Source organism: Globicephala melas, chromosome 3 (genome assembly GCF_963455315.2).
Source record: "Globicephala melas chromosome 3, mGloMel1.2, whole genome shotgun sequence".
NCBI lineage: Eukaryota > Metazoa > Chordata > Mammalia > Artiodactyla > Delphinidae > Globicephala > Globicephala melas.
In genome coordinates, this window is record NC_083316.1 from 119,448,113 (window position 1) to 119,475,054 (window position 26,942).

Here is a 26,942-nt window from a genome sequence, read left to right on the forward strand (position 1 = left end):
CATATGACGGGCAAACTTGGTTTTAAAATCATAATACCCTTTCCTTAGGGATGGAGGTCACTTGTGGAGAGAAGAGTATTGATAGGAAAGTTTGTTAGATCATCCAGTTCATGGATATGACCTGAACACAATATGCTTTTGGAAATACTATATAGATTGCTATATTTACTAAATGTTTATGTCCTTTTCTGAAGAAAGAGCTGATTTGAAATTAAGATAAGAATTTTGACTAGACAATACATTTATTTACATAAAATATCAGTTTTCATGATAAAGAAAGACTGTTATAGTTGAAGGCTTAGGAGTGAGTGAGTTCTTCCTTCCCTTAACAGCCTTTGCAGTAGTTGGTACATGACCGTTTGAGGCATAGGTGGGACAGTCTTCGGGTCTTTGAAGCCAGGGTTAAGCTCATTTTGAATTTCTGCCATATTAGCGTGTAACCATTGCCACACTGACATTTAAATGTCCACTTTAGCATCTTAAACTTCCTGAAGTGGTAACTCCACCTTCAGTAGAAGACGGAGGAAAAAAGCAGGAAAATTGGAACTGCATGAGTTCTACAAAAGCATGTTGGAGTCATATAATGAAAAAGCAGATTTTTTTTTATTATGTTTCTCCATATTTGGCATTGCTGTAAATGGCTAACTAACATTTACTGCCAATTCAGTACAAATGTGTGGTTTGGTAATACCAGAACAGCAAATTTAAATGAAAAATAAAAGTTAAACATTTCCACACAAGATTTTACAATCTGACATTTCACTGCGTAGGTAAAAAGACACTTTTTTTTTTTAAACTACAGATTATTATTCAGCATGAATAAAAAACTACAACTTTTATTTTTAAACAGGAGTCACTGGTTTTAATTTTTACACATTTTAAAATTACTGTGATAAAAAATAATGAAAAAGCTTCTTAATAATGCCATACACAGTATAATATAGATTTGTCCCCATTATATAGCTTTTGTTTAATATACAAAATAGAATATTGACACACTTGAATCTATGTGTAGTTAAGCAAGTTATTCGAGGAGGGTATTTTCATACAGCCTTTCATCAGAAAATAAAATCCTTCTTTCAGGCATTTTCTAGAGAGAAGGTAATCCTTTCCCAAAAACCTGGTAACTAATCCTTGGTGGACCAGGCTGACTGAAAACGATGAACTTCCATTCCAAGTGGTTAACATGTCCTCCTTACACTCTTATTTTCTCTTCCAATTCTCAAACCAGGTACAGAAAAACACTTTCTTCTACAGCTACAGTCTTTTGGGTGATCCACCAAGATCAAAATCTCACTGAGGGCTGCCACAGTTCTTGACTTCTATCAGATCAAAGTATAATAATATTGTTTATCTCATTGTGATGTACTTTTAGGATATTTAACAGAGAACTAAAATGATAAGACTTAACGATAATAGGTTGTGTAGATAGATAAGTGAAATTGGAATTGCTCATTCTCCCATCCCCCAGTTCTGAAGTGAGGCTGGCTTTCCTTTATATGCATATCCAGAGCTCATCCTATGCTAAATATTAAGCTCTTCATAAACACTAATCATGCTAGTTTTCCTTTTGGGGTGTCTTTTTTTTTTTTTCCAGAAGGAAGGTGCTCTTTTAGGGTTCCCTCATAGTTTTAGACAGTTGGGTATACATATCCCAAAGCACTTGTATAGTATCCCATAGCAAGGCCTAAAAATACAGAGGGTCACTTTTTTCCACCAGTAATTAAAAATACTTTTCAAGATTTGTTGTGAGTCACCTAGGCACGTCACCTCTCGCTGAAATTACTACAAACGTCAACAGCTTGGGATGGCAAGATACCACATACATAGAAGATGAAGCTGCTTTCAAATAGCACCATAGCTTTCTTCACTTAAATCCATAATTATACTCACACATAATTCAGGTAAATTTCTTCTTTCCCACATATCCTAAATTGTCACAGCTTCTTTTTCCATTTAATGTACAGCCTCCTATAGTTTTGAGTGTCAGTCCATTTCCTTTTAACCACAAAGTGCACATATCTTTTATTCACTGAGCTCTATTTTGGGGGAGCCAAGGTCGTTGGGGCTAAAGTCCAGATTCCCGTGTGATGTGCTTTCTGCAGCGTTCTATAAATGAATAATAATTTATCTTTCAGAAGCTCTTTCTGAAACGTAACACTGTCGCTGATGATAATATTCAAGCGGTATTTCTTAGGCACCAAAAATTTCACATCCAGCTGGGTTACAAACCATTTTAAAATACTTTGAGATCAATTTAAACAATTACAAAGGAATAGCCCCTTTTAGAGAGCATTCAAAAAGCAAATGATTACATTTTTTATTAAATAATTTCTCTAAAATACCGAAAAATAAGAACATTCAAAAAGCATTCAAAGAAAACATAAACATGTCCTCATTTGGAAATGAACTCTTGTAAGGAAAGAAAGGAATTAGTGTATTATTGGCAACCTATGAGATTCTGCACTATTTACATATTGCTGGTACCTCTATGCGTATTATTGCCAAACTTCTAAAGCCTCTGTTTTTATTAAACTGTTGGAGAGGCTGTACGTGATGGTGCCTGTAGGTGTGTAAGCACCGCCTTTCTGTCCCCTGATTACACACTTTAGCGCAAGGGGAGGTTCAGTAAACTAAACCTGCGCGGACAGACTCACTGTTGGAATGAGAAGGGTGGCCATTCTGGGAGGCAGAGGGTTACTTCCTCTCTGACCTCAATGGGACGGAGCCTCACGAACCTTCACAGCACACAGGGCCAGTCTCCATTTCCCTCTTCCTCTAGAGCAGACCTGTTTGGTTTCTGAGCCCACTGCTGCCTGTATGAATGCTCGCACACATTATAAATCATAGAGGTTTATCCGTCAACATTTCTTTGACCCCTACAAAAAATATATAACATGTCATGATAAAACAATCTCATCTAAAAATCATCCTTATTTTACACTATACAAGCTATTTATTTTACAATCATTTTAATAAATTGCATGTAAAGCTGCAGTAGCCCTTCCCTTCCCAGATTAGTGAATACCAATATGATATATATCTGAAACTATAACTAAATATAAAAATATATTAGAAGTTTCATATTTTTAATATTAGATTTTCAGTTTTCTATTACACAAATAATTTGGCCACCTTGAATAGAAATCAAATTTCTTGTGGCTTAGTAAATACAAGTTTTGAGTTTACAGAAAGTTGGTAAGGTGCACACAGAAAGGGCTACTACAGCTTCTATCTTGTTTAAAATGATAATTATTCTCAACAGTGAGGAGGAGAAATTCACATGACTTTTGTTGAACTCCATGGCACACATAAGGATTTAAGGGATGTATAGTTTTACGAACACGGAAGTCTGACATATAGTCCTAAATCAGAAAAATCAGTAGCTGAGCTTTCCTGTACCCCCAGGAAAGAAAGACCAATTGGTGACAAATGGGAATGTGAAAATGGGTGTCTAGCCACTTTTGCCATATTACAGATTTTGGGGCGGGGGGGCGTAAAGTTTAGTGGGAGGAATTACTTGGACAGATTAAAATCTTCTCAGCTGTGTTTCAGCAGGTTATCTGGAATCATAACTTTTAAGAAGTTATACGAACTACAACAAAAGGTCCTGAAAGACAGTTTACCAACTTTCTTGCCATCTAACCGCTGCAGAGATAGGGTGTTAGGTACAAACAGGGCCTCTTGGTAGTTTTATTTTTTTTATTTTTAGATTTTTTTAAATTAGTCTTTTGTAATCCATGGTTTACCCAGCAGGTCACTGGACTAGGTGCTCTACACCAGTTAGGACGGTTAATTTGCACAATCTATATAATTCTCCACTGAAGCAGATATGTACAAAATATGAGCTTTTTTGACAAGAAAACTGGAGATTTGAGTCAATTTTTGTGGTCTTCTGATAGCTAAGTGCCATCAGGTTAGAAGCACCAACCCATTTTCACACAGAAGATTAATGTTTAGAGTTTATTTAGGAAAGCTATGAACTAGCTGCCCATCTTAAACAGCTGTACAATAACTTGAATACAAAAATTATGTAAGAAAAAATGAGCAAGCATAGTTCACTGAATATAAAGGAAATTGTTAAAACCAGACAGTAATAGCTATAAAAGGCACAACTTCCCTTTTCTGATATACACTTGTAAACTTTTTTCAGGTTTCCATGCATAAATCAAAAAGTGCTATCCTAACTATACAGGGGAAAGTACACCAACAAAAAGTCTAGAAAATTTTGTCCAGCCAACTGTGAAAAGTATGAGCAGAAAGTTCATCACGCAGACTTCAGGCACTGGTGGTTTAGGTGCCACCCTTCTCTGAAAGTGGAGCTTACCCCCATGTTATTGTTTCTAATTTCTGGGATCCACCAACTATCACTTTCTACTTTTCCCATCACTGAGAAGTGATGGCTCAACTGCTTCTGTTGCCAAGTCTTGGCCCTCTATAAACCACATGTAGTGCGTATTTAAAACAAAACAAAAACCAAAACCAGACAAAAACAAAAAAAGAAAAAACTGCTACAGGACAGATTGACAGTGTGTACAATAAAAGCTATAAATTCAACTTTCTTTAAGGCAACCTTTCTTATTAAGGCAGTCACTTTTGATGAAACAGAAGTTTTTTGATATTTCCACTTGAATATTTTGGTATCTGATTGGTGATGATTTCAGCTAACATCTCTGGGAATTCAATACTCATGGTCTTATCCAAAAATGTTTGGAAGCAATAGTTAAGGAGATTTTCAACCACCTGCAAGAGAATATATAGTAATGAACAGTCTTAAAAAATTAGCAGTAGGGGTATCTCATGCTTGTTGTTGGCCTCTTTTTTTTTTTTTTTTTTAATTTCTGACTTAGATATACCAATCTCTGCTGGAATTCCCCAGGTGAAAAAGAAGTTTACCTAAATAAAATGAGCACTCAGGTACCAAAAATCATTGAATTTCTTTAACTGTATATAGAATTATATGGAATTAAGTATTTCGTGAAGAATTGCAGTACCATAGTATATGAAGGACACATTCGAACTTACTGGATAAATTCATACAAAAATAAGGAATTCTACCTTTAAAAAAAAAACAGTGCTGTTAAATTCTGTACTAGCATCATGATGTTAGATGCGCATAATTAGATGAAATAGTATTTCATAATTGGCCTTAGGAGAAACGTGTGCCAAACTGAACTTTATAGGTTGAAATCAAACCATCACGAAAATCGATAAATGGGGGAAAAAAAAAAGAAAACCCCAACAACTAGTGGTATACAATTATATACACTAATCAGGACATACTTTATGTCTCTTGATATTTGGATTTTTGTTTGACACTTACATCATGCATGGAGTCCAAGAGTTTTGTCAGTTGGTAAAACCGCTGCCAGTTCTGACTGGAGTTTCCTTCCCTCTTGACAATGGCTTTTCCTAGCTCTTTGATGTAGGTCATTCTAATTTCATCAAATAGCTCTTGACTCTTCAAACCTTCCTTAGGAACTAAAAGGTTAAGATGTAAGCAATTAAAGAATTTTCTTGTGATAACTTTTCATTTATGTAAGTAGGGCATTTCTTAGTAGTAGCACATTTCATGGTTTACACAGTCTATCTGTTCTTAATGCACTCCATTAAAACATAAGCATTTTCGAAGGATTATGAAAATACAGCCATGAGAGAATATGGGATAATAGAAAATTGGAAGACTTAACTAACTTTGGGTTTATCACTTTGTTTCTCATCTATGAATGGAGCTGGTAAACACCTTCCCCCCTAGTTCACAAAGCTAATTTGAAGACCAAATGAATAATACACTGACTGTCATTCTGCCCTTGAGTTAATTCTAGTACAGACATAGACAGTTTCAACAAAACAGTGTTTATTCTTCCAATTACATCTTGGAATAGCTGTGATATCACCAGTCAATTAGGACCTTAAAATCAGCATGCAATACATTTTATTAATCAATGTGTTAACATACTGAGTTGGTACAATTCCAATCTAAAAAGAAACTTGATTTTTTTATGTGGCTTATATATATGCCTTACTGGGGAGCAAATATCTGCCTTTCCTTATGTACAGAAATATAGAAAATACCTCATGGATCATAAAGTTGGTATAAAATCAGGTTTTTACACTACTCTTCAAAAAATGATACCAGTTAAGAGGGACTGTGAACAGACTGTTAACCATGGTTTCACTTAGTCTTGCAGAGATTATGACTTTTGTGCATGCTAACATTTCTTAAGGTGTGCTCCTAGGAACTCTGGTTCTGTGTTAATGATGATTAGGAAAAAAAGGATTTGATGGTCAGAATTTAACAAAACTAAGTGTGTAATACAAAGTTAGGCAGATTTCTGGATTTCAGGACTTCTCAGAGCTATAATGATGCACTCTCCAGGGAGGGGAACACATTGTTTCCCAAACTTAAAACTTCATTGCTGCTGACATCTTAGAAAATGCTGGAATAGAGGAAAAGCAGTGGGTTCAGGAGAAGGAAGTCTTTTTCATTCTTACTTGCCCTGTGGACTTGAGTATAACCTCCCTGAGCCCGTTTCCTACTCTTTCTCAGTGAATTAAAAAAAATTTTTTATTTAAAAAAATTTAGATATAATTAGTATATAACATTACATGAATTTCAGGTGTATAACACAATGATTCAATATTTGTATATATTGCAAAATGATCACCACAGTAAGTCTAGTTAACATCCATCACCATAAATGTTACAAAACTTTTCTTGTGATCAACTTTTTAAGATTTTACCCTTAGCAATTTTCAAATATACAGTATCATATTATTAACTGTAGGCACCCTGCTGTACATCTCCATGAATTATTTATTTTATAGCTAGAAGTCTGTACTCTCTAAACCCTTCACCCATTTCTCCCATCCCTCAACACCCACCCCCCCAACACACACACAACTCTGGTATCCACCAGTTTGTACTCTGTGTCCATGAGCTTTTGTTTTTAGATTCCACATACAAGTAAGATTATATGGTATTTGTCTTCTCTGACTTATTTCACTTAGCATAATGCCCTCAAGGTCCATCCACGTTGTTGCAAATGATGAGATTTCATTCATTCTTATGGCTGAGTAATATTCCAGCGAATATATATACCACATTTTCTTTATGCAGTCATCCATCAGCAGACACTTAGGCTGTTTTCATATCTTGGCTATCATAAATTATTCTGCAGTGACCGTGTGGGTGCACTTCTCTTTTCCATATCTTATTTTGTTTCCTGTCGTTAAATACCCCAAAGTGGAATTGCTGGATCATACAGTAGTTTTATTTTTAATTTGCTGAAAAACCTCCACACTGTTTTCTATAGTGGCTGCACCAATTTACATTACCTGAAGAGTGCACAAAGGTCCCCTTTTTCTCCACACCCTCGCCAACACTTGTTATCTTTGGGCTTTTTGATAATAGTCATTCTAATCGATGTAAGGTGTGGTTTTGATTTGCATGCATTTCCCTGATGATTAATGATGTTAAGCACCTTCTTAGGTACTTGTTGACTGTTTGTATGTCTTTGTGAGATGTCTGTTCAGGTCCTTTGCCCATTTTAAAAACCAGAGTATTTGTTTTTTTGCTATTGAGTTGTATGAGTTCTTTATATGTTGTGGATATTAACCCTAATCAGATATATATATCATTTGCAAATATTTCCTCTCATTTGGTAGGTTGCTTCTTCATTCTGTTGATGGTTCCCTTTGCTGTGTAGAAGCTCTTTAGTTTGATATAGTCTCATTTGTTTATTTTGCTTTTGTTGCCTTGGCTTATGGTGTCCAATCCGAAAAATCAACCCCAAGACGGACATCAAGGAGCTTACGGCCTATGTTTTCTTCTAGGACTTTTATGATTTCAGGACTTAATGTTCAAGTCTGATGTATTTTGAGTTATTTTTTGTGTATGCTGTAAGATAGTGGTCCAGTTTTGTTCTTTTGCATGTAGCTGTCCAGTTTTCCCAACATCTTTACTGAAGAGACTGTCGTTTCCCCATTGTATACTGTTGGCTCCTTTGTCAGTATACGCACGGCTGTATTGCTTGGCTCTCAGTTATGTTCCATTGATCTATGTGAATGGTTTTATGCCAGTACCATATTGTTTTAGTGACTACAGCTTTATAATATAGTTTGAAACCAGGGCGTGTGTTCAGCTTTGTTCTTCTTTCTCAAGATTGCTTTGGCTATTCTGGGTCTTTTATGCTTCCATACAAATTTTAGGATTGTTTGTTGTGTTTCTGTGACAAATGCCAGAGGAATTTTGATAGGGATTGCATTGAATCTGTTGATTGCTATGAACAGTATGGACATTTTAACAATGTTAATTCTTCAAATACATAAGCACAGAATGTCCATTTAATTTTTATTTCCTTCAGTTTCTTTCACTGAAACATCTTAGTTGTCAGTGTACAAGTCTTTTACCTCTGTGGTTAAATTTATTCCTATGTTTTTTATTCTTTTTGATGCAACTGTAAATGGAGTTATTTTCTTAATTTTTTGTAAAATGAATTTGTATCCTGCAACCTCACTGAATTTATTAGTTCAAACAGTTTTTTTGGATGGCATCTTTAGGGTTTTCTATATATAAAATTAGATAATCTGCAAATAGTGAGGGTTTTACAACTCTTAAAAATTTTTTTTCAAATAGCTTTATTGATTACAATTAAACAGGCAGTAATAATTAGACCACCCAGGATGTGCAGACCCCAGTTAGAGTTTTACTTCTTCCTTTCTGATTTGGATGCCTTTTATTTCTTTTTCTTGCCTAACTGCTGTGGCTAGAACTTCCAGTACTAGGTTGACTAGAAGTGGCTAGAGTGGGCATCCTTGTCTCTCATTCCTTATTTCAGAGGAAAAGCTTTCAGCTTTTCACCACTGAGTATGACATTAGCTGTGGGCTTGTCATATATGGCCTTTATTATGTTCGGGTACCCTATCTCCATACTGGGTTTGTTGAGAGTTTTTATCATAAATGGATGTTGAATTTTTCTTTTTAACATCTCTATTGGAGTATAATTGCTTTACAATGGTGTGTTAGTTTCTGCTGTGTAACAAAGTGAATCAGCTATACATATATCCCCATATCTCTTCCCTCTTGCATCTCCCTCCCATGGATGTTGAATTTTGTCAAATGTTTTTTCTACATTTACTGAGATGATCATATGTTTTTATCCTTCATTTTTTAATGTGGTATATCACTCATAGGATTTTGGTTAGGATTAGACCAAAGAATACATATGAAAACGTCCTGATTCCATAAAGCAAAGTCGACACTTCTGAGATGTCAGTGTTAGTGTGAAAATGAAGGCCACTTAATCAGGAGTGATACTCTTATCACTGCCATGTTTAAAGTGGGTTAATTTTTACACATTATTATATTACAAATAATCTAGTTATTGCTAATTTTTAAAATAATGACTGCTTATTTATAAATTATTTTCCCTGCTGGTTGTCCTCATTCTAAAAATAATTAGGGGAGAAATCCTATTCAGTATTTATATTTAAAAGAATTTCATCCATTCCAAATTACCCCCAATAATCCTTGGGATTTTTGCTTTATGTAGTTCAGGGCCATATATTCAGAATTATTTTCCTGGTGAGTAGAATGCTTTATCTAATGAGTGTCTTTAAATATAGAACTGTTTTGGGGGGGCCTTAGAGTCTATTTTGATAATAATGTAGCTGCTTCAGCCTTCTTTTGGGTAAAGCAGTGGTCAGCAATGACCCACTACCTGCAGCCTGTTTTTGTAAATACAGTTTTACTGAAACACAGCCATGCCTGTTCTCCTTAAGTATTGTTGATGACTGTGGTCACATCACAAGGGGCAGAGTTTGAGTACTACTGACAGAGACTGTATGCAAAGCTGAAAACATTTACCATCTGCCCTTTTACAGAAAGTTTGCCACCACTGGGTTACACTATGCATAGTATATCAGCCACTCAACATCTTTATTTAGGTATATCTCTTATAAATAGCACAAAGTTGGACTGTTTTCTTAATCCAGTCTTGCACTTTCTATATCTTGGAGCCTTGGAGCATTTAGTCCATCTATATTTAATGAAATTGCTGATATATTTGAATTTATTTGTACCATCTATTTGTTACTTCCTCTTATCATGCCTTTGTTTATGCTTCCCCACCCACGGCCTCTCATTTCTTTTATCCTTTTGGATTGGTTTTTCTTACCATGTTCTCCCCCCAACCACTCATGGTTTGGTATGTACTTTGTATACTCTGTACACTCTTTCTATTTCTTGTTGTCATCCTTGAAATTTAAACTCATTTTTAACTTACCAAACTTCCCTTTTTAAAAAAATAAATGTATTTTATTTATTTATCTTTGGCTGCAGTGGCTCTTTGTTGCTGCGCGCAGGCTTTCTCTAGTTGGGGCGAGTGGGGGCTACTCTGTTGCGGTGTGTGGGCTTCTCCTGTTGTGGAGCAGGGGCTCTAGGTGCGTGGGCCTCGGTAGTTGTGGCACGTGGGCTTATTAGTTGTGGCTCGCAGCCTACTGAGCGCAGGCTCAGTAGTTGTGGTGCACAGGCTTAGCTGCTCCACAGCATGTGGGATCTTCCTGGACCAGGGCTCGAACCCGAGTCCCCTGCATCGGCAGGCGGATTCTTAACCACTGAGCCACCAGGGAAGCCCACCTTCTTGCCTTCTTGCATGTATGTAATTATTGTGTGCTTTAGTTCTATTTTTTAACTCCCCAAAGACACGATTACTGTTATACAGTGTCAGTTTAAATGTATCTAAATATTTACCACTTTCTCTGTTCTTTTTTCCCTCTTTAAAGATGGGATTACTTTCCTTAGCCTAAGTATATCCTTTAATATTACTTTACTGAGGATCTGTGGTGGCACATTTTCTTTTGACCTTCATTTTAAAAAAAAAAGGACTATTGGTATACTTAGGCCTTTCAAATTTAAAGTGGTTGAGGTATCTGGATTAATATCTACGTGTTTGTGACTGTTTTCTACTCACTGTTATTTCCTTTTTTCTGCCTTTTCTAGTTTTTATTGTGTTTCATATGATTCTATTTTTCTCTCCTCTCAGTATATCAATTATTACTTCTTTTTAAAATTGTGTTTAGTGGCTGCCCTAGAGTTTGCAATGTACATTTACAACTAATCTACATCTCCTTTCAAATAGCACTACTATTTTATAGGAAGTGCAGGTAACCTTAAAACAGTATTCCGAATTCTTCACCCCCATCCTTTTAACATTGCTGACATTCATTTCACTTATCCATATGTTATAATTATCCCATACACTGTTGCTATTATTAAACAGTTATTAGATCAATTAAGAAGAAAAATGAAATGTTATGTTTCTGAACTAAATTAATCTCTTTTCCTCAGCAGAACTTACTTTAACATTTTATGCAAGGCAGGTCTTCTGGCGACTAAGTCTCCCAGATTCTTGTCTGAGAAAGTCTTCCTTTTGCCTTCACTTATGAAGGGTACTTTCACTGGACACCAAATCTTACATGGGTGATCTTTTTCTTTCTTTCAACACTAAATAGTTCACTACCTTCTTGCTTGCATGGTTTCTAATGAGAATTCTAATGTAATTTTTATCTTTGTTCCTTTATAAGGAACAAGCAAGCTGTTTTTTCCTCTGGCCTCTTTCAAGATTTCCTTATTGTCTTTGGTTTTCTGTCATTTGAGTAAAATATGCCTAGGTATAGATTTTTTGCTATTTATTTATCTTTCTGGGTATTTTCTGAGCTTCCTGGATCTGTGCTTTGGTGTCTGTCATTAATTTTGGAAATTTATCAGCCTTTATTGCTTCAAATATTTCTTCTGTTCCTTCCTTTCTTTTACTTCTGATATTCCCATTACTTGTATGTTACACCTTTTGTAATTGTCCTCACAGTTCTTGAATGTTTTGTTGCATTTTTTTCATTCCTTTTTCTCTTTGCATTTGAGTCTGGGAAGTTTCTACTGAGGTATCTTCAAGCTCAGTGATTCTTTTCCTTGGCTGTGTCAAATCTACTGATGAGCCCAGCACTCTTCATTTTCATTACAGTATTTTTAATTTCTAGCATTTCGTTTTGATTCTTTCTTAGAGTTTCTACCTCTCTGCTTACAAAACCCATATATTCTTATATGTTTACTTTTTCCATTAGAGCCCTTAATATATTAATTGTTGTTATTTTAAATTCCCTATCTGATAATTATAACATGTGTGTCATGTCTGAGTCTGGTTTTGATGCTTTTCTCTCCAGACTGTAGTTTTAAATTGAAAGCTGGATATGACATATCAGAACTGAGGTAATTAATTAGGCTTTTAATCTGGCTAGGAGCAGTTGTGTTTAAGGCTTTCTGAAGCTATAGGTGTTAAGAGGTTTCAGTTTCCTCTAATTTCCTTGTTCTTATTTTTTTCCCCTGTTGTCTTGGAGTTTCCCTAAGAACACCTTCTTTAAATAGCTGTGTTCTGTAGCTCTCCCAGCTGTAATTCTGGATTATACTGGAACTCTGTTCATATGGTTGTAAGGTGTTGGGGATGTGGAGTGTTTTATACTTTTATGGTTAAATCTCAGGTTTTTCTTTTTTCTTAATTAATTATAGTAGGCCTGAGTCAGTAGGCTCTGACCTTTAGACGTGCTTCTGAACCTTTTTTTCCCTCCTTCTCCTCCCTTACATGAGACACAGGGGGCTGGAATTATCTATTTGCCCCTTTTCTCCAGGTCAGAAACATGAGGGAATCCTTCTCTGATCTTCACCTTGAAAACCTGCTGGGGCTTCTGGAGGTAAACCCCAGAAAACTGTGGGGGACAACCCCCTAAGACTGGGTCCCCAGAGTTTTTATTAACTTGCCAGCTATTCCTCACTTGGTCTCCAGAAATTCATAAAAAATACTGTAAGTGTTCCTATGTTACTGGCTCCAGTAGCTTCTGCTTCCAGAAAGCTGATCTTGGCTGGGCTGCTCTGTATTTGCCTGTTTCTCCAGATTTTCAGGTAGTGGTTTGCCCTGTGACCTTACTTCACTGATGGATCTAAAAAAAAGTCATTGACTGTCAGTTTGCTCAGCTTTTAGTTATTTGTGAGGATGGGAGTGATAACTGCCAAGCTGTTTAACTGTGAGAGCTGAAACTGGAAAGCCACCCTCATTTTTCAGGTTTTTTTTCCTTAGCTTTCTGAAAAAACTTACTCCACTTTCTTCAATTGCTGCTGTTCTGGAAAGTTTTCAGCCATTCTATCTTTTCACCTTTCATTTTGGATCTCTGATGATTATAATAAGACCAGAGCTTTTTTCAACCGGTGTGCTATGAATGGGTTACAAATGTGTTGGTAATGTCTGTTATGCTGGCTGCCACTGGCTGCAAGTAGCCTTATTCATTTACCTCACTGTGCTATGTATGAATGCTATTTTTTATAGCACTGACACGAAAAGAGTTGTGAAGCACTGTTTTAGACCTCCTCGCTCAATCATGCCTCTTATCATTGGTCACTTACATACATACATAACACACACATATATAAATATGAATACATGTATACACACATATATATGCATCTTAAAAATTGTATTCTGGCTAATTTCTTCAGATATGTATTTCAGATTAAAGTCTCTTCAGATGTGTCTAATCTGCCTTTAGAGCCATCATTGTTTTTTGTTTTGTTTTGTTTTTACAGTTGCACTTGTCTTTAAACTTACTAAGTATACTAATTTACCAGGCTTTGCAAATATCCTCTAAGAGAAAGCTAGCTTCAGAGTGCAGCTTACCTCTCTCAGTACCTGCCTGCACAAAGTTTTAGTCCAGCATTTTTTTAGCAGGAGGTAAGGATACCTATCAGTGTTCTGTCAGAGTAGAAGTCTAATTATATCTTAAGGTATGTATTTTCATTCTTCTGATTTTATTTTTTTTTAAAGAACCAGTGATATATACTGGTTCAATTTACTTTTTCTTATCATCTACAATGAAAAAAAACAAAAACATATAGCTCAGTGAGTCTGGAATGTATAAAACTTAAAGCATCATTTTTTACCAGTAAGGTTAGTATCTTAGCACTGACCTGTACATGGATATTACCAATCAAAATGATTCATGATCAGAAATTTAACTGTTTCCTCAAACAACATCAAGCTCACTTCTTTAACAAGAGTACTGCTACAGGTAACCTTAAAAATGAGTATTTTTCTTACTTTGAAATATTAATATTCCTTAGATCTAGTGACATTAAATAAACAACGTTTCGTAAAATGAAGATAGTACGAAGGTATTAATATTGATGTGTGCTTTGGAAAAGCTTAAATAGATATAGTCATGTGAGCATCCACAGCTTACAGTTATTCAGCAACTTTGAAACCACAGTTACTAATGGAATGAAGGCTTCTTTTTGTTGAAAATGCCGTATTTTTACTAAGATAGACAAGATACTCTATTTTTCAGAAGTTTTCTAATATGCCTTTGCTAGCTGAAAGTAGTCTCACTGAAGTTCATACACCAATAACTTCATCTAAACTTTCAAGATTGTTCTATAAACTCTAGATAGAATACCTCTGTCCAGCAGTCGAGCTCCAGTGCTGCATTAACCAACCTTCTAATAGTAATCAAGCACACCTTTTGTAGGTTATATCTGTTTCTCCCATATTTCTTTTTTTAAATTAATTTTTATTGGAGTATAATTGATTGACAACGTTGTGTTAGTTTCTGCTGTACAGCAAAGTGAATCAGTTATATTGTATATATACATATACCCACTCTTTTTAGATTCTTGTCCTCTATAGGCCATTACAGAGTATTGAGTAGAGTTCCCTGTGCTATATGGTAGGTTCTTACTAGTTTTCTATTTTATATATAGTAGTGTGTATATGTCAATTCCAATCTCCCAATTTATCCCTCCCCCTGCTTCCCCCTTGGCAACCGTTAAGTTTTTCTACATCTGTGACTCTATTCCTATTTTGTAAATAAGTTCATTTGTATCATTTTTTTTAAGATTTCACGTATAAGCAATATCATATGATATTTGTCTTTCTCTGCCTGACTTACTTCATTCAGTATGACCATCTCTAGGTCCATCCATGTTGCTGCAAATGACATCATTTTGTTCTTTTTTACGGCTAATACTCTACTCTGTTGTGTATTACCACATCTTCTTTATCCATTCCTCTGTCGATGGACATTTAGGTGGCTTCCATGTCTTGGCTATTGTAAATAGTGCTGCAGTGAACACTGGGGTGCGTGTATCTTTTCGGATTATGGTTTTCTACAGATATATGTCCTGGAGTGGGATTGCTGGATCATATGGTAGCTCTATTTTTAGTTTTTCAAGAAACTTTTTACTGTCCTCCATAGTGGGTGTATCAATTTACATTCCCACCAACAGTGCAAGAGGGTTCCCTTTCCTCCACACCCTCTCCAGCATTTACTGTTTGTAGACTTTTTGATGATGGCCATTCTGACTGGTGTGAGGTGATACCTCATGGTAGTTTTGATTTGCATTTCTCTAATAATCAGTGATGTTGAGCAGCTTTTCATGTGACTCTTGGCCATTTCATTGTATTTCTTTGGAGAAATGTCTATTTAGATCTTCTGCCCATTTTTGATTGGGTTGTTTGTTTTTTTGATATTGAGCTGCATTAACTGTTTGTGTATTTTAGAGATTAATCCCTTCTTGGTCACTTTGTTTGCAAATATTTTCTCCCTTTCTGTGGGTTGTCTTTTCGTTTTGTTTATGGCTTCCTTTGCTGTGCAGAAGCTTTTAAGTTTTATTAGGTCTCATCCGTAATTTCTTATACGCAGTAGTACTCATTGTATAACTAAAATTTGTCACCAAATAACAGTGTAGTAGAGAAACAAAAATCATTCTTGTTGGCATTCCTTCTCTGTGTCTTCGGCATTGTCAAAGGTTGCAGGAAGGAAGAAGGCTGTAGATATTACAGGTCGGTAGAGCCCGCCTCCTCCTTGCCATGTGATTCATATACTTCTCCATTTCTCCATGATACCTATCTATCTATCTTATGAATCTTGGTATCACTGGCTGTACCTTTCTAAAATTTACATTTATGAAAATCTAAGGTACCTGACTAGCAGGAAACTAGACTTGGTATAATTATTAGTGCTTTGTATACATACAAACAAACCTTTGTTTCTAGACTTCTATATTTTATGCTTTTGAATATTCAGGTGAATATTAGAAGAGAGTAGGTGTTCTACCAACCTGAAGAGAGAAGCAGTAAGGTTTTCATACAGAGATACTCTTCATAAGATACCTGAAGTCTGTTTAACTCAGAGGAAACATATAGCATATGTTTACATTGGTCATACATGCAGGGTAAAGCCATTCTCTGCCTGTGAAAGACAAATATCAGTGTTTGAGTTAGGAAGAAATAATTCTTGTTCCCCAAAAAAGTACTTTTTTGTTCTATTTTGCAAAGCCATGAACTCACCTAACTTATTGCAATTAATGCTAATTCTCTCTGGATTAGAATTTTGGAAAACTTTCCTTAATATACTGGAGAAATTATTTTTCTACATTTGTTTTATTTAAGTATTTTATAATAATTTATTTCTACAGAATTTATTACCAGTTATTCATTTAAATAAAGGTTTTATGGTAGTATTTGAATATGTCCAGTTAGACAACACAGTTTTAAATCCTACCCATTTGAAAATCAAACGGTATTTTCTTTCACAGTATTCCATTCTAAAGACAACTGTATGTGATACTGTTTACAGTTATGTAGAGAGTCAGAATTAGAACTTGACTGATACCCAAAATCTGCCTCTGACTGACATTATGAAACTGAATATTCTTCCAACTAAAGGTACCCCAAATGAATTCTCAGTTAGGATTCTCAACAGTTAGTATCACATCTATGATTTTCAAATAGAGTCTCAGACTTTTTAAATGACACTAAGAGCCTGAAACTGAGCCTCATTCATGCTTTTAAAAATACTTCGAGCTGTTTTTTGTTTTTTTTTTTAATTTTCTGACAGAAAGTGATCTTGGACTTAACAGGAAAAAAAAAAAAAGATGATTATTATCACAACAGCATAAGGACACAAGAATGGGAAATAAGAATGCCCACTTAAAAGCTATTGTTTCTGTAAGCCATTTATCCTCCAATAAAGTTGAACACTGAGAAAAAATTTCTGTTAACTCCTACTTTATGTAAGAAATACCAGGTTATGCTATAAGGTTATGCTGTAACTGTTTAAGTCTAAATTTGAGTGCCCCCCCCAAATAAAAACTCTGAATTAGATTAATTTTATAAAAGAGGATATGCTGGTGTTTCATATAAACCTGTTCACAGTTTTAATCACAATTAAATGACTTCAAATTGCAAGTGACTAAGAAGAGTAAATGTAGTCAAACATGTTGTTTGTTTTGGTTTAAAGATTTTTTTGTCTGACGTGGACCATTCTTAAACTCTTTATTTGAATTTGTTACAACATTGATCATGTTTTGGATTTTTGGCTGCGAGGCATGTGGGATCTTAGCTCCCCAACCAGGGATCGAACCTACACCCCCTGCATTGGAAGGCGAAGTCTTAACCACTGGATCGCCAGGGAAGCCCAGTCAACATGTTTTTAACTTTTTAAGCAAGCATGGTCAGATTCTGAAATGAGGAGCAAGTACTAAGAAATTTCAAATGTCTCTGAATATACATATAAGCTACATATTTTTATCAGTTAAATTTGATCGAACAACTTAAAATCTTGTCAAATTGTGATGCAGTGGTTTTGAGCACTCTTTTTTTTTGGCAACAGATAGTCAAGGTGACTTCTTTGTTTAAAGTAGAAGAGTATGTGTGGAGATCTGGTCTGGTGAACCACATGGCAGTGCCTACCAACTGACGGCAGAGATATGGCCCCTTCTTGGAATACAAAGAGTGTGATTATAGTACATATTTCACAGGCCTCTTGTCCTGTTTCTTCTCACTATGAAGACTGGTCTTCTCCTTCAGGTCTCATCAGCTCAAATACTAGCCACCCTATCTGAAAAAGGCCTCTCTCTAGTAAAAACTCCATCACAGTCTGAGATTCTTTATTTGATGCTTATCTGTGTCTCCTCAACTAGAGTGTAAGCCATAAAGGTCAGGAACTTTGTTTGTCTTGTTCTCTGCTGTAGTTCTCTGCTAATACTGTACCAGGCACAAATTAGGAGTGTGGTAAGTATTTGATGTTCCCCTGTTTGAAACCCCCCCTCTCCCGCGCACTGGCTTCTTCATGCTCCGAGAATAAAATCTAAACTCTATTTCATGGCCTACAAGATGCTGCTTGACTCGGTCCCTGTCCACTTCTCTAAACTCATAGAACATCCTCAGTGGCTTTCTCTCAGTTCCTTACACATGCCAAGGTTGTTTCCAGCCTTTGTACTCATCTTTTCTGCCTGAGATGCCCTACCTTTCCTATAAGCTGTTCTTTGTACTATTTAGCACTCAGCTCTTTAGAGAGGCCTTCTGTGGTCCCCAAATCTAAAGTAGCCTATACCCTCTCCCCTCCCCCCACACTATTCTGTCATGGCTCTCTGAAATAATTTTGGTCATTTATTTGATTTTCCTCATCAGTATGTGAGCAGGGGCCTCATCTCTTATAGCTCAAGCTTTCAAATAGTGTCTGGCACTTGGTAAGTACTCAAATATGATTCAATGAATACTGTGCTGGAAAATAAGTATTACCAATAGAGCAACCACCCCAAGTCTAACTCAATAATTCAGCCTCTTTTAAAATATTTAGAGCTAGCACCATCCAGTCTCTACTAAAATAGATACAATAATTCGAGCTTACTACATCAGGCAAGCCCCCTCCCATTTCACACTCAGCTCAGCTCAGATAGATGCTCTTGTATAACTTCTACCTGTTCTTTTTATGCCTGGCATACCCAACAGATAAAACAATATGTTTGCTTTATCTTCACAGGATGTCTTTTTAGGCTGTCCTCAGTGTTCTCAAGTGTCCTTTTCCCCTTCCTCCATTCATCCTCTGTTCATCAGCTGATGTTAATTTCCAAACTCCTTGCCACTCTGGACATATTTACAGTCACTGTTACTTTTAATATGGCATCCTGAACACAAACTACTAATGATGGGTTAACTCACATAGAGTACAACGAGACTATTATTCTAATAATGTGGTTTAAGATTTCATTAATTTTTTGCGAATTCTTAGTCAGGAGCACCCAGAGTCAGGAGCACCCAGAGCTCACAATTCTAACATCTCTATCTTTTTTCACATGAACACAAATCTCCTTCAGTTTTCACTGTGCCCAGACCAATGGGTAGGTATATGTGAGTGTGTGACTCTCCTGTTTGCATTCTAATAAAGGAAATAAGCTGTGAGTACAAAAAGGTAGAAAGGGATAAGAGCTAGGGATGTACAGCAGAGAGGTTTTACATGGTGGTATGAACATCATGAGCTAGGGGTATGTATGAAGAACAGATCACGCTGAGTGGGAACAAAGAGTATGTGAAGGAGAACAACGAGAGATAAAGTGAGGCTGGATTCTGGAAAGCCAGAAACCATGCTGAGTGTGCCCTGAGTGCTCACTGAAGACACCTGTGTGTCGGGGTGATCCATTATATGATCAAACTGCATTAGGAAGAAAAACTTAGCATGATGGAGGATAAACTGGAGGCGGAAAACAACAACTGCAATGGGTACGGGGGAATGGATATCTGAAGTATTTCACAGGCCTAGAGGACTAGAGAATAGCTGATTGATCAAATCTTAAAGTGTGGTTGGTTCTCTCCCAAATTTAAAAATAAAATCTTGTTCCCATGTTCTTTCCAAGTCACAGACATTGAGTGAGCCTTGCCATGCAAAGAGATACCTCTTGTCTCTGGGTCCATACCTGTCATCCCCATCTGTAATTGTCCCTGCTGAAAGCAAGATCAGTATGAATTGCATCATGCAATGCAAACACTGCATCTGTTTCCTTTCTGAAGTAGGGTTACATAATTAAAACAAGGCCACAGTAAGATTCCTTTTTACTTGCTGTAGACTTTACTGACCCAAAGCGATGCTCACTATTTAAAAAAATATCCTTAAATTACAGTAATAATGCCACGTGTAATTTGCTCTGCATTACACTTGGTCTGCCTTAAGCATTGATAAACTCTATTTCAAGTTTGCCCAGTTCCAAGATACCTGGTAGGATTGATTCAGTCCTGAAGGAAAATGACTCACAAATGACTTACTCATTAATAATCAGATCAGGAGCAAAACACAGCAAGTTGGAACTTGATTGTCTGTATGATCTCCACCCCAGGGCGAATGACATGAGGAACATCCATGAATATTGCAGTAGGGTCATTTGGTCATCCAGATGTAAGTTCCTGAATCCTGAATTAAGAGGAATAAAGGTATGAGGAAACATTCTAGTTGCCAAAGAGAAGATCGTCTCTCTGGGAACTGCCAAAGACAGTTTTGGAGGACTCTTAACAGATAGAGGAAAGGAAGCACAAAGTGGGCACAGGTTTTCCTTTGTCATCTGACATGTTAAGACCAAAGCCCTCAGTACTTTTTAAAAGCATTCAATGTAATAAGAGTTGCCAATTTTTGTCACCTTTTGCCTATGTGAGTAAATATGGACTAAATAGTAAAATGCTATACTAAATAGTAAAATAGAAAGCCAAGAGTCCTGTCCTGGGATGATACTCATTCAGTGAATTTAAGGTAAAAAAAAATTTCCCCTGATATTTATACCCTTTCCCCCCTTGATGGAGTGGGGATGGCAGGAGGCCATGGGACCAGGGCGATAGAAAGCCCGAATGTTTTATTTAAAAGATTCTAAGACTTGTGCCTTAGTTGCGTTATCTTTGCATCTTACCTGGTATCGCCTTTGCCCATTTCACGGCTGCGATCACCTGCCGCCCACCTAACATGTTGAGTGTAGTCATGATCCGCCAAGTTGTATCTGGAATGGAGCTGTCATAGCCCGCATATATCACCTCCGGCTCAATGACCTCCAGCAGTGACACCAGGGTAGGGGTGAGTTGTGGTAACGTTGCAGGGACTATTGTTTTGTTAGCAGAATTTTCAGAAGTTTCTTGTGAGACTCCTGTAGTGGCCTGCTGAATTCCTTTTATCTTTTTCTTTGTTTTACGAGCTGTGGGTATATTAAAAAAAAATACACAGAAATCAGCTGTAATGGGAAAATCTGGGCAGCACAGTTCATTAAAGAGGTATTTTAATTTCTGCAACTATTTAATTTGAAAGAGGAGAAATCTTTTATTTAGCAATTATGATAAGAGAAAAACACATTTTTGCCTGAAAGCAAAGGATCAAGAGGAACCGTTCATTTATTAATTTCCTCTACAGATAAGCCATTCTTCATTATAGTTATACTTTATATCAAATTGTCTTACAACACTATGTTAAAACAATATAAACAAATCACTCACCTAGATTCTTCCATAAAGTAATTTCTGTTTCAGTTTCTCTCCAAAGTAAAAACTGTCATTAGTTATACAAAGCAAATTACTTTTATTATCAACTGAAAGAAAGAATCTCAGTTTGTAATCCCAGACTAGTAACTGTGGCTTACGGTTAATCTAATTATGGGTATATGTAATGAAGACAGTGATACCGTTTATACGCTTGCACAAAGTCCCCTTCTTATCAAGACAGTAAGATGACATAGGAGATCACACACTAAAAACAAACAGTGTTAGTTCTAACAGCAGAAGAATCTACTTTTTACCTTTATATGATGGATACTATATGGGACTTAAAAACCTTTGTGGAGATGAAGACAAAAACTTCAAATTTCTTTACATAAATTACCAGTGGATAATTTCCATTTTATGAGAGATTTATATTCATGACTCTGTAAGCCTAAAGTATCCATTTTCATGTAATATATAAAGTAACTAAAACCATCTTTTATTTTTGACTTAGTTTGGAACAGTATAGTCAAATTACAGCATGGATTCTATAGATTTTTTAGTATTCACTCTTGAATTTACTTGTTCTAGTGACAAATAAAAATATTAGGCAAGAAAAGAATTTTAGTATTCCTAAAGAGAAAGCACTCAGAACTCCAAGGAAGGGCAAGGAATGTAATTTGTATGAAAGAAGAAGAAGTAAATGCTAATCACTATTAGATCCTCTGTCCCTAAAATGCCAAAGTACCTAGTTTGTGGAGGACAGATGTGGTGGCAAGAACTATGTATCTCAATGTACAGTGTTAGAAAGGGAAAAAACCCTGCTGTTTACACTGAATAGAATGGTCCCATTTCTTACTGTGCTCTGTGCTGAGACATTTAAGAATTTTTAGTTAACATTTCAAAACAGAGAAACAGGATCACGATAGATCTGTTCTAATTTATTTTACCACGCTCTATTGAAGATACACTATGCTGTAGTAGTAGAGAGAGCATAAATATGAAACCAGCATGTTTGAATATAATCCTGGCTCTGCCACTGAGTAGTTGGGTATCTGTGCAAGTTATTCCCTGGGCCTTAGTTTCCTCTTCTGTAAAATGAGGATAATATTAGTACCTACCTCATAGGGTCCGTTGATAACTAAGTCAGTTAAAATATATAAAATGTGTAAAACAGTTCTTGGCACATGTTAAGCGCTGTATAAGAATGATCATTGCCACAACTGGTGGTAAAATACAGTTGCAGAATATTTTGAATTCACATAGTCCAAGTCTACAGAGGAGTGATAAAGTTTTAAAAAAGGAAGAGCTCCTACACGTAAGGAAACCCTTTAAACAAACAACCAAAGGTATCTCACTGACACCCAGATCTCCAAATCGTGGAATGTACTTGGCTGTTGACAAAGTAAACAAGAACATGCATATCCCCAGTCAATATACTGAAACAGTACGGTAAAAACTTCAATTAACCATAACTTTAAATTTGTCTAGAATATGTGTTCCTACACTCCACATTAAAACAAAGAAGAAAGGACAAGGACGAACTGGAGGATTTTAAAGTCTTCTCACCATAAAAACTCCTAGAAGAGAACATAGGCAAAACATTCTGATATAAATCGTACCAATGTTTTCTTAAGTCTGTCTCCCAAGGCAATAGAAATGAAAACCAAAATAAACAAATGAGACTTAATCAAACTTACAAGCTTTTGCACAGCAAAGGAAACGATTAAAAAAACCCGAAAAGACAAATCTACAGACTGGGAGAAAATATTTGTAAATGATGTGACTGACAAGGGCTTAATTTCCAAAATATACAAACAGCTCATAGAACTCGACAACAAGAAACAACCCATTTGAAAAATAGGCAGAAGACCTAAATAGACATTTCTCCAAAGAAATACAGATGGCCAATAGGCACATGAAAAGATGCTCAACGTTGCTAATTATCAGAGAAATGCAAATTAAAACTACAATGAGGTACCACCTCATGCCAGTCAGAATGGCCATCATTAAAAAGTCTACAAATAAGAAGTGCTGGAGAGGGTGTGGAGAAAAGGGAACTCTCCTGCACTGTTGGTGGGAATTTAAGTAGGTATAACCACTGTGGAAAACAGCATGGAGGTTCCTCAGAAAACTAAAAACAGAGTTACCATATGATCCAGCAATCCCACTCCTGGGCATATATCCACACAAAACTATAATTCAAAAAGATACATGCATGCCTATGTTCATAGAAGCACTGTTCACAGTAACAACCTAAGTCTCCATCGACAGATGAATGGATAAAGAAGATGTGGTACATGTACACAGTGGAGTACTACTCAGACATAAAAAACCCCAAAATAATGCCATTTGCAGCAACATGGATGCAACTAGAGATCAGCATACTAAGAAAGAGAAAGACAAATACCATATGATAACACTTATATGTGGAATCTGAAATAGGACACAAATGAACCTATCTACAAAACAGAAACAGACTCACAGACACAGAACAGACTGGTGGCTGCCAAGGGAGAGTGTGGTGGGGGAGGGCTGGATTGGGAGTTTGGGATTAGCAGATGCGAACTGGTACATACAGAATGGATAAATAACAAGGCCCTAATTTATAGCGCAGGGAACTATATTCAATATCCTGTGATACAGTATGACGGAAAAGAATATGAAAAGAATGCATATGTATGTATAACTGAGTCACTCTGCTGTATAGCAGTAATTACCACAACACTGTAATTCAACTATACTTCAATAAAAAATAAAAACGTAAAAAAATAAAGATCAAAGGTAAAAAATCATCTTCTGTACTCAATATAAATATATAATCAGTTTAATTTCTTACTGCTTATCTAAGAACTGATGCTTCAAGCTCAGAAAGGCCTATTGAGCCCAACTGTGTTGTGCTGACTCTGTACTATTTTCACATAACTGTGGCAAGGAGTCGTTAACTGAATTAGTTAAGCAATCACTATTTTTAATCACAATTTAGTTAATAAGATTTTCCTCTAAGCTCCTGACCCGTTGGAGCATACAGGAGATTAGCAGTCAATATATGATCGCTACAGAAGTGTTCACGAGTCTGTGATAGCTCCATTTCATTCTTAAGAAAAGTAAAGAAATCTTATTTAGCTTAAAACTTAGCTTAAAAATGTTAGTTATGAAATCTGATACCATAAGCCTCCTTGCCTATAAGTTCCACTTGACCCTCATGACAAAAATAAAACTATAATTAGGAATAATTACAATACACCTTAAAATGAAAAAACATTTAGGATCACCATTAAAAAACTTACTGTACTCAAATGCCAGGCACTTTAAGCAGTGAAGAAGGTTGCCTTAAAATAAATCTTGAGAGTCACTTGGTATGGAGCAACAGTATCAAAATACAGCACTTGCAGTACTAAGTTACATTTATGGAGAGCACTGGGCTCTGAGAGAGGTGACTGCTTCTGCAAAATTACTCTGAGAGGGCTATCATGAAACTGCTTAGGGGAAACACTCGGATGAACAAGAGAACATTTTTAAAGATTGTTTAAAGAAAAACGAAGAAGAACAATGTAGTTCAGCCATGTGTTTCATGCTTAAGTACTAAGTATTATTAAGTATTATTGCCCACCAAATACTTCTGGGACACACACATACCTACTCCAAATAAAAGTTTTATATATACTGGAATAATTAAAAACAAAAGTGAGGCTTTCACACTAAAACCACATATACACAAAAACTCTATTAGATTTTTTAAAGCCTTCCTTTAAATTTTTCTACAAGTAGAGTTACATTATCAACTGCACGATATGTGCTACCTAATAGCTAATATATGATTAAATAACAAACTAGAACTGTGTAGTGTAAGTGGACATGAGGTTAATAATCTTGGTTCTACTTGAAGGTGGTTTTAATATGAGGGTCCAAAATAACCTCTTTGAGTAGAAGAATGTATATCAAAGACTAGCATGTAGTAGCTCTTGACAAAGGCTAGTTTCCCCAGTATTCTGATATTTTATATGACAACTTATAGAAGCATGCCGTGTGGTTTTTTATTTCAGTGTTTTGAGAAACTGCAGCTTAGTTTAAATTGTACGTTTAAATTTTATTCATTCAAAAAAGTTGACTTTTCAACAGAAGACCTGATTAGAAATGGCAGTGATGGTATATTTGATAATACAGAGAAAATGAGATGTCACTCGCTGCCTTGGTCTTCCGGTGAGGTAAAGGCAAAGGGCACTACAGCTTTTACTAAATTGTAAGAAGGAGGAGAAATGGGACAAACTTACTAGCCTGGTCCATCAGAATCATTATTTTATAGGTGATATATCTTATTTCTTTTGAATAAAAAAATTCCCTTATACTTGGGATAGGGGAGGAATTGCTCAAAAGAGCTTAAAGCTCCAAAGATCAAAGTAAAGCTTGATGTGTATTTGGGAAAGCATCTAAAATGTTACTGGGTAAGCAACCACACTATATTAGTGATATGACAGAATTTTATTTGAGCTTGTTCTTTGAGTAAACTTATTTCTAAATATAAAATAGCTGAGATGAAAACATGGGGATTAAAGGAAAGTAGAAAAACTGGGGCTGGAGAAAAAAATATATAAACCAAGCACTAAAACCTGACACGGGCTAATATATATTTATTTAAATGGTGACGAGAACAGAAAAATGAAACTAGAATATGCACAGAGATGTGATATGTAAGAAAGTTAGGAATAACTATCTGGGTTTTTTGGTAACAAGAAGAAATTATCCTTGTGGTACTGAAAGTGAACTTCTACATGAATGTGTAATCAATCTCTGTAGCTTTTGTAACACCTACAAGAAGATGGGCATTGATCATTTTCTTTTTTCTTTTTAAAATATTTTTGGGGTTTTGTGTTTTTGGCCGCACCGTGCAGCATGCAGGATCTTAGTTCCTCAACCAGGAATTGAACCCATACCCCCTGCATTGGGAGCGCAGAGAACCACTGGAACACCAGGGAAGTCCCAGCTATCATTTTCTTTAAAGCAATGTTTAACATGTTGACACTCTGTAATAAAGTGATTGGTGTGTCATGAAGGTCTGTAAAACATGGTGAAGAAAAGACTAATTTAATCTGTCTTTTTTGCTATTGAAGTAATATGAAGACCTGAGAAGATAATGTTGAGTGTCTGGTTTGGGGAATTAGACTACAGTCACACCCATAAATCTACTTTATATTTAAAAACATATACACACAGTGTGTATTAGATAGCACCAACAGTCTCTCTTCTGTCAAAAGAACCACATGGTTTCCATGCTCCCTCTAATATCACCATATTCGACAAGATTAGTCTTTCCAAAATAACAAGTCTGATCATGCCTCTGCCCTTACTTTCCACCTACTCCTACTCCTCTAGATTTAAAATTCAATGTTGCTTCTTCTAGGAAGCTTTCCCTGCCTTTTAGGACAGAATTAGGTGACCTTCCTTTTGCTCCTGTAGCTCTCTATTCCTTTTGTAGTGTGCTGTACCATTTTGTGTTTGACTCTGCAACCTAACTAGACAGTAAAGTACTTGAATACAGGCACTATTTTACTGATGTTGAATGCAGACACTGTTTTATGTCTAGTGCTTGCCTTGGTGAGTACTTGTTGAATC

The 26,942-nt window shown here is 36.0% G+C and overlaps 1 protein-coding gene across 9 annotated transcripts in view; it reads right to left on the reverse strand.

The window, feature by feature from the left end:
- Window positions 1–1,562: 1,562 nt before the first annotated feature.
- NR3C1 (nuclear receptor subfamily 3 group C member 1) overlaps window positions 1,563–26,942 on the reverse strand; it is a 669,693-nt gene continuing 644,313 nt past the window's right edge. For 8 of the 9 annotated variants that reach the window (XM_060296389.1, XM_060296390.2, XM_060296394.1 and 5 more), the window contains 5 exons: window positions 20,774–21,052; window positions 20,142–20,286; window positions 16,160–16,290; window positions 5,324–5,481; window positions 1,563–4,743 (listed from right to left, as the gene is read on the reverse strand). In XM_060296389.1, coding sequence (XP_060152372.1) covers window positions 4,591–4,743; window positions 5,324–5,481; window positions 16,160–16,290; window positions 20,142–20,286; window positions 20,774–21,052 — 866 coding nt within the window. In that variant the 3' untranslated portion in view covers window positions 1,563–4,590. The remainder of the gene's footprint in view (window positions 4,744–5,323; window positions 5,482–16,159; window positions 16,291–20,141; window positions 20,287–20,773; window positions 21,053–26,942) is intronic. The other variant, XM_060296395.1, reaches the window with a different exon arrangement.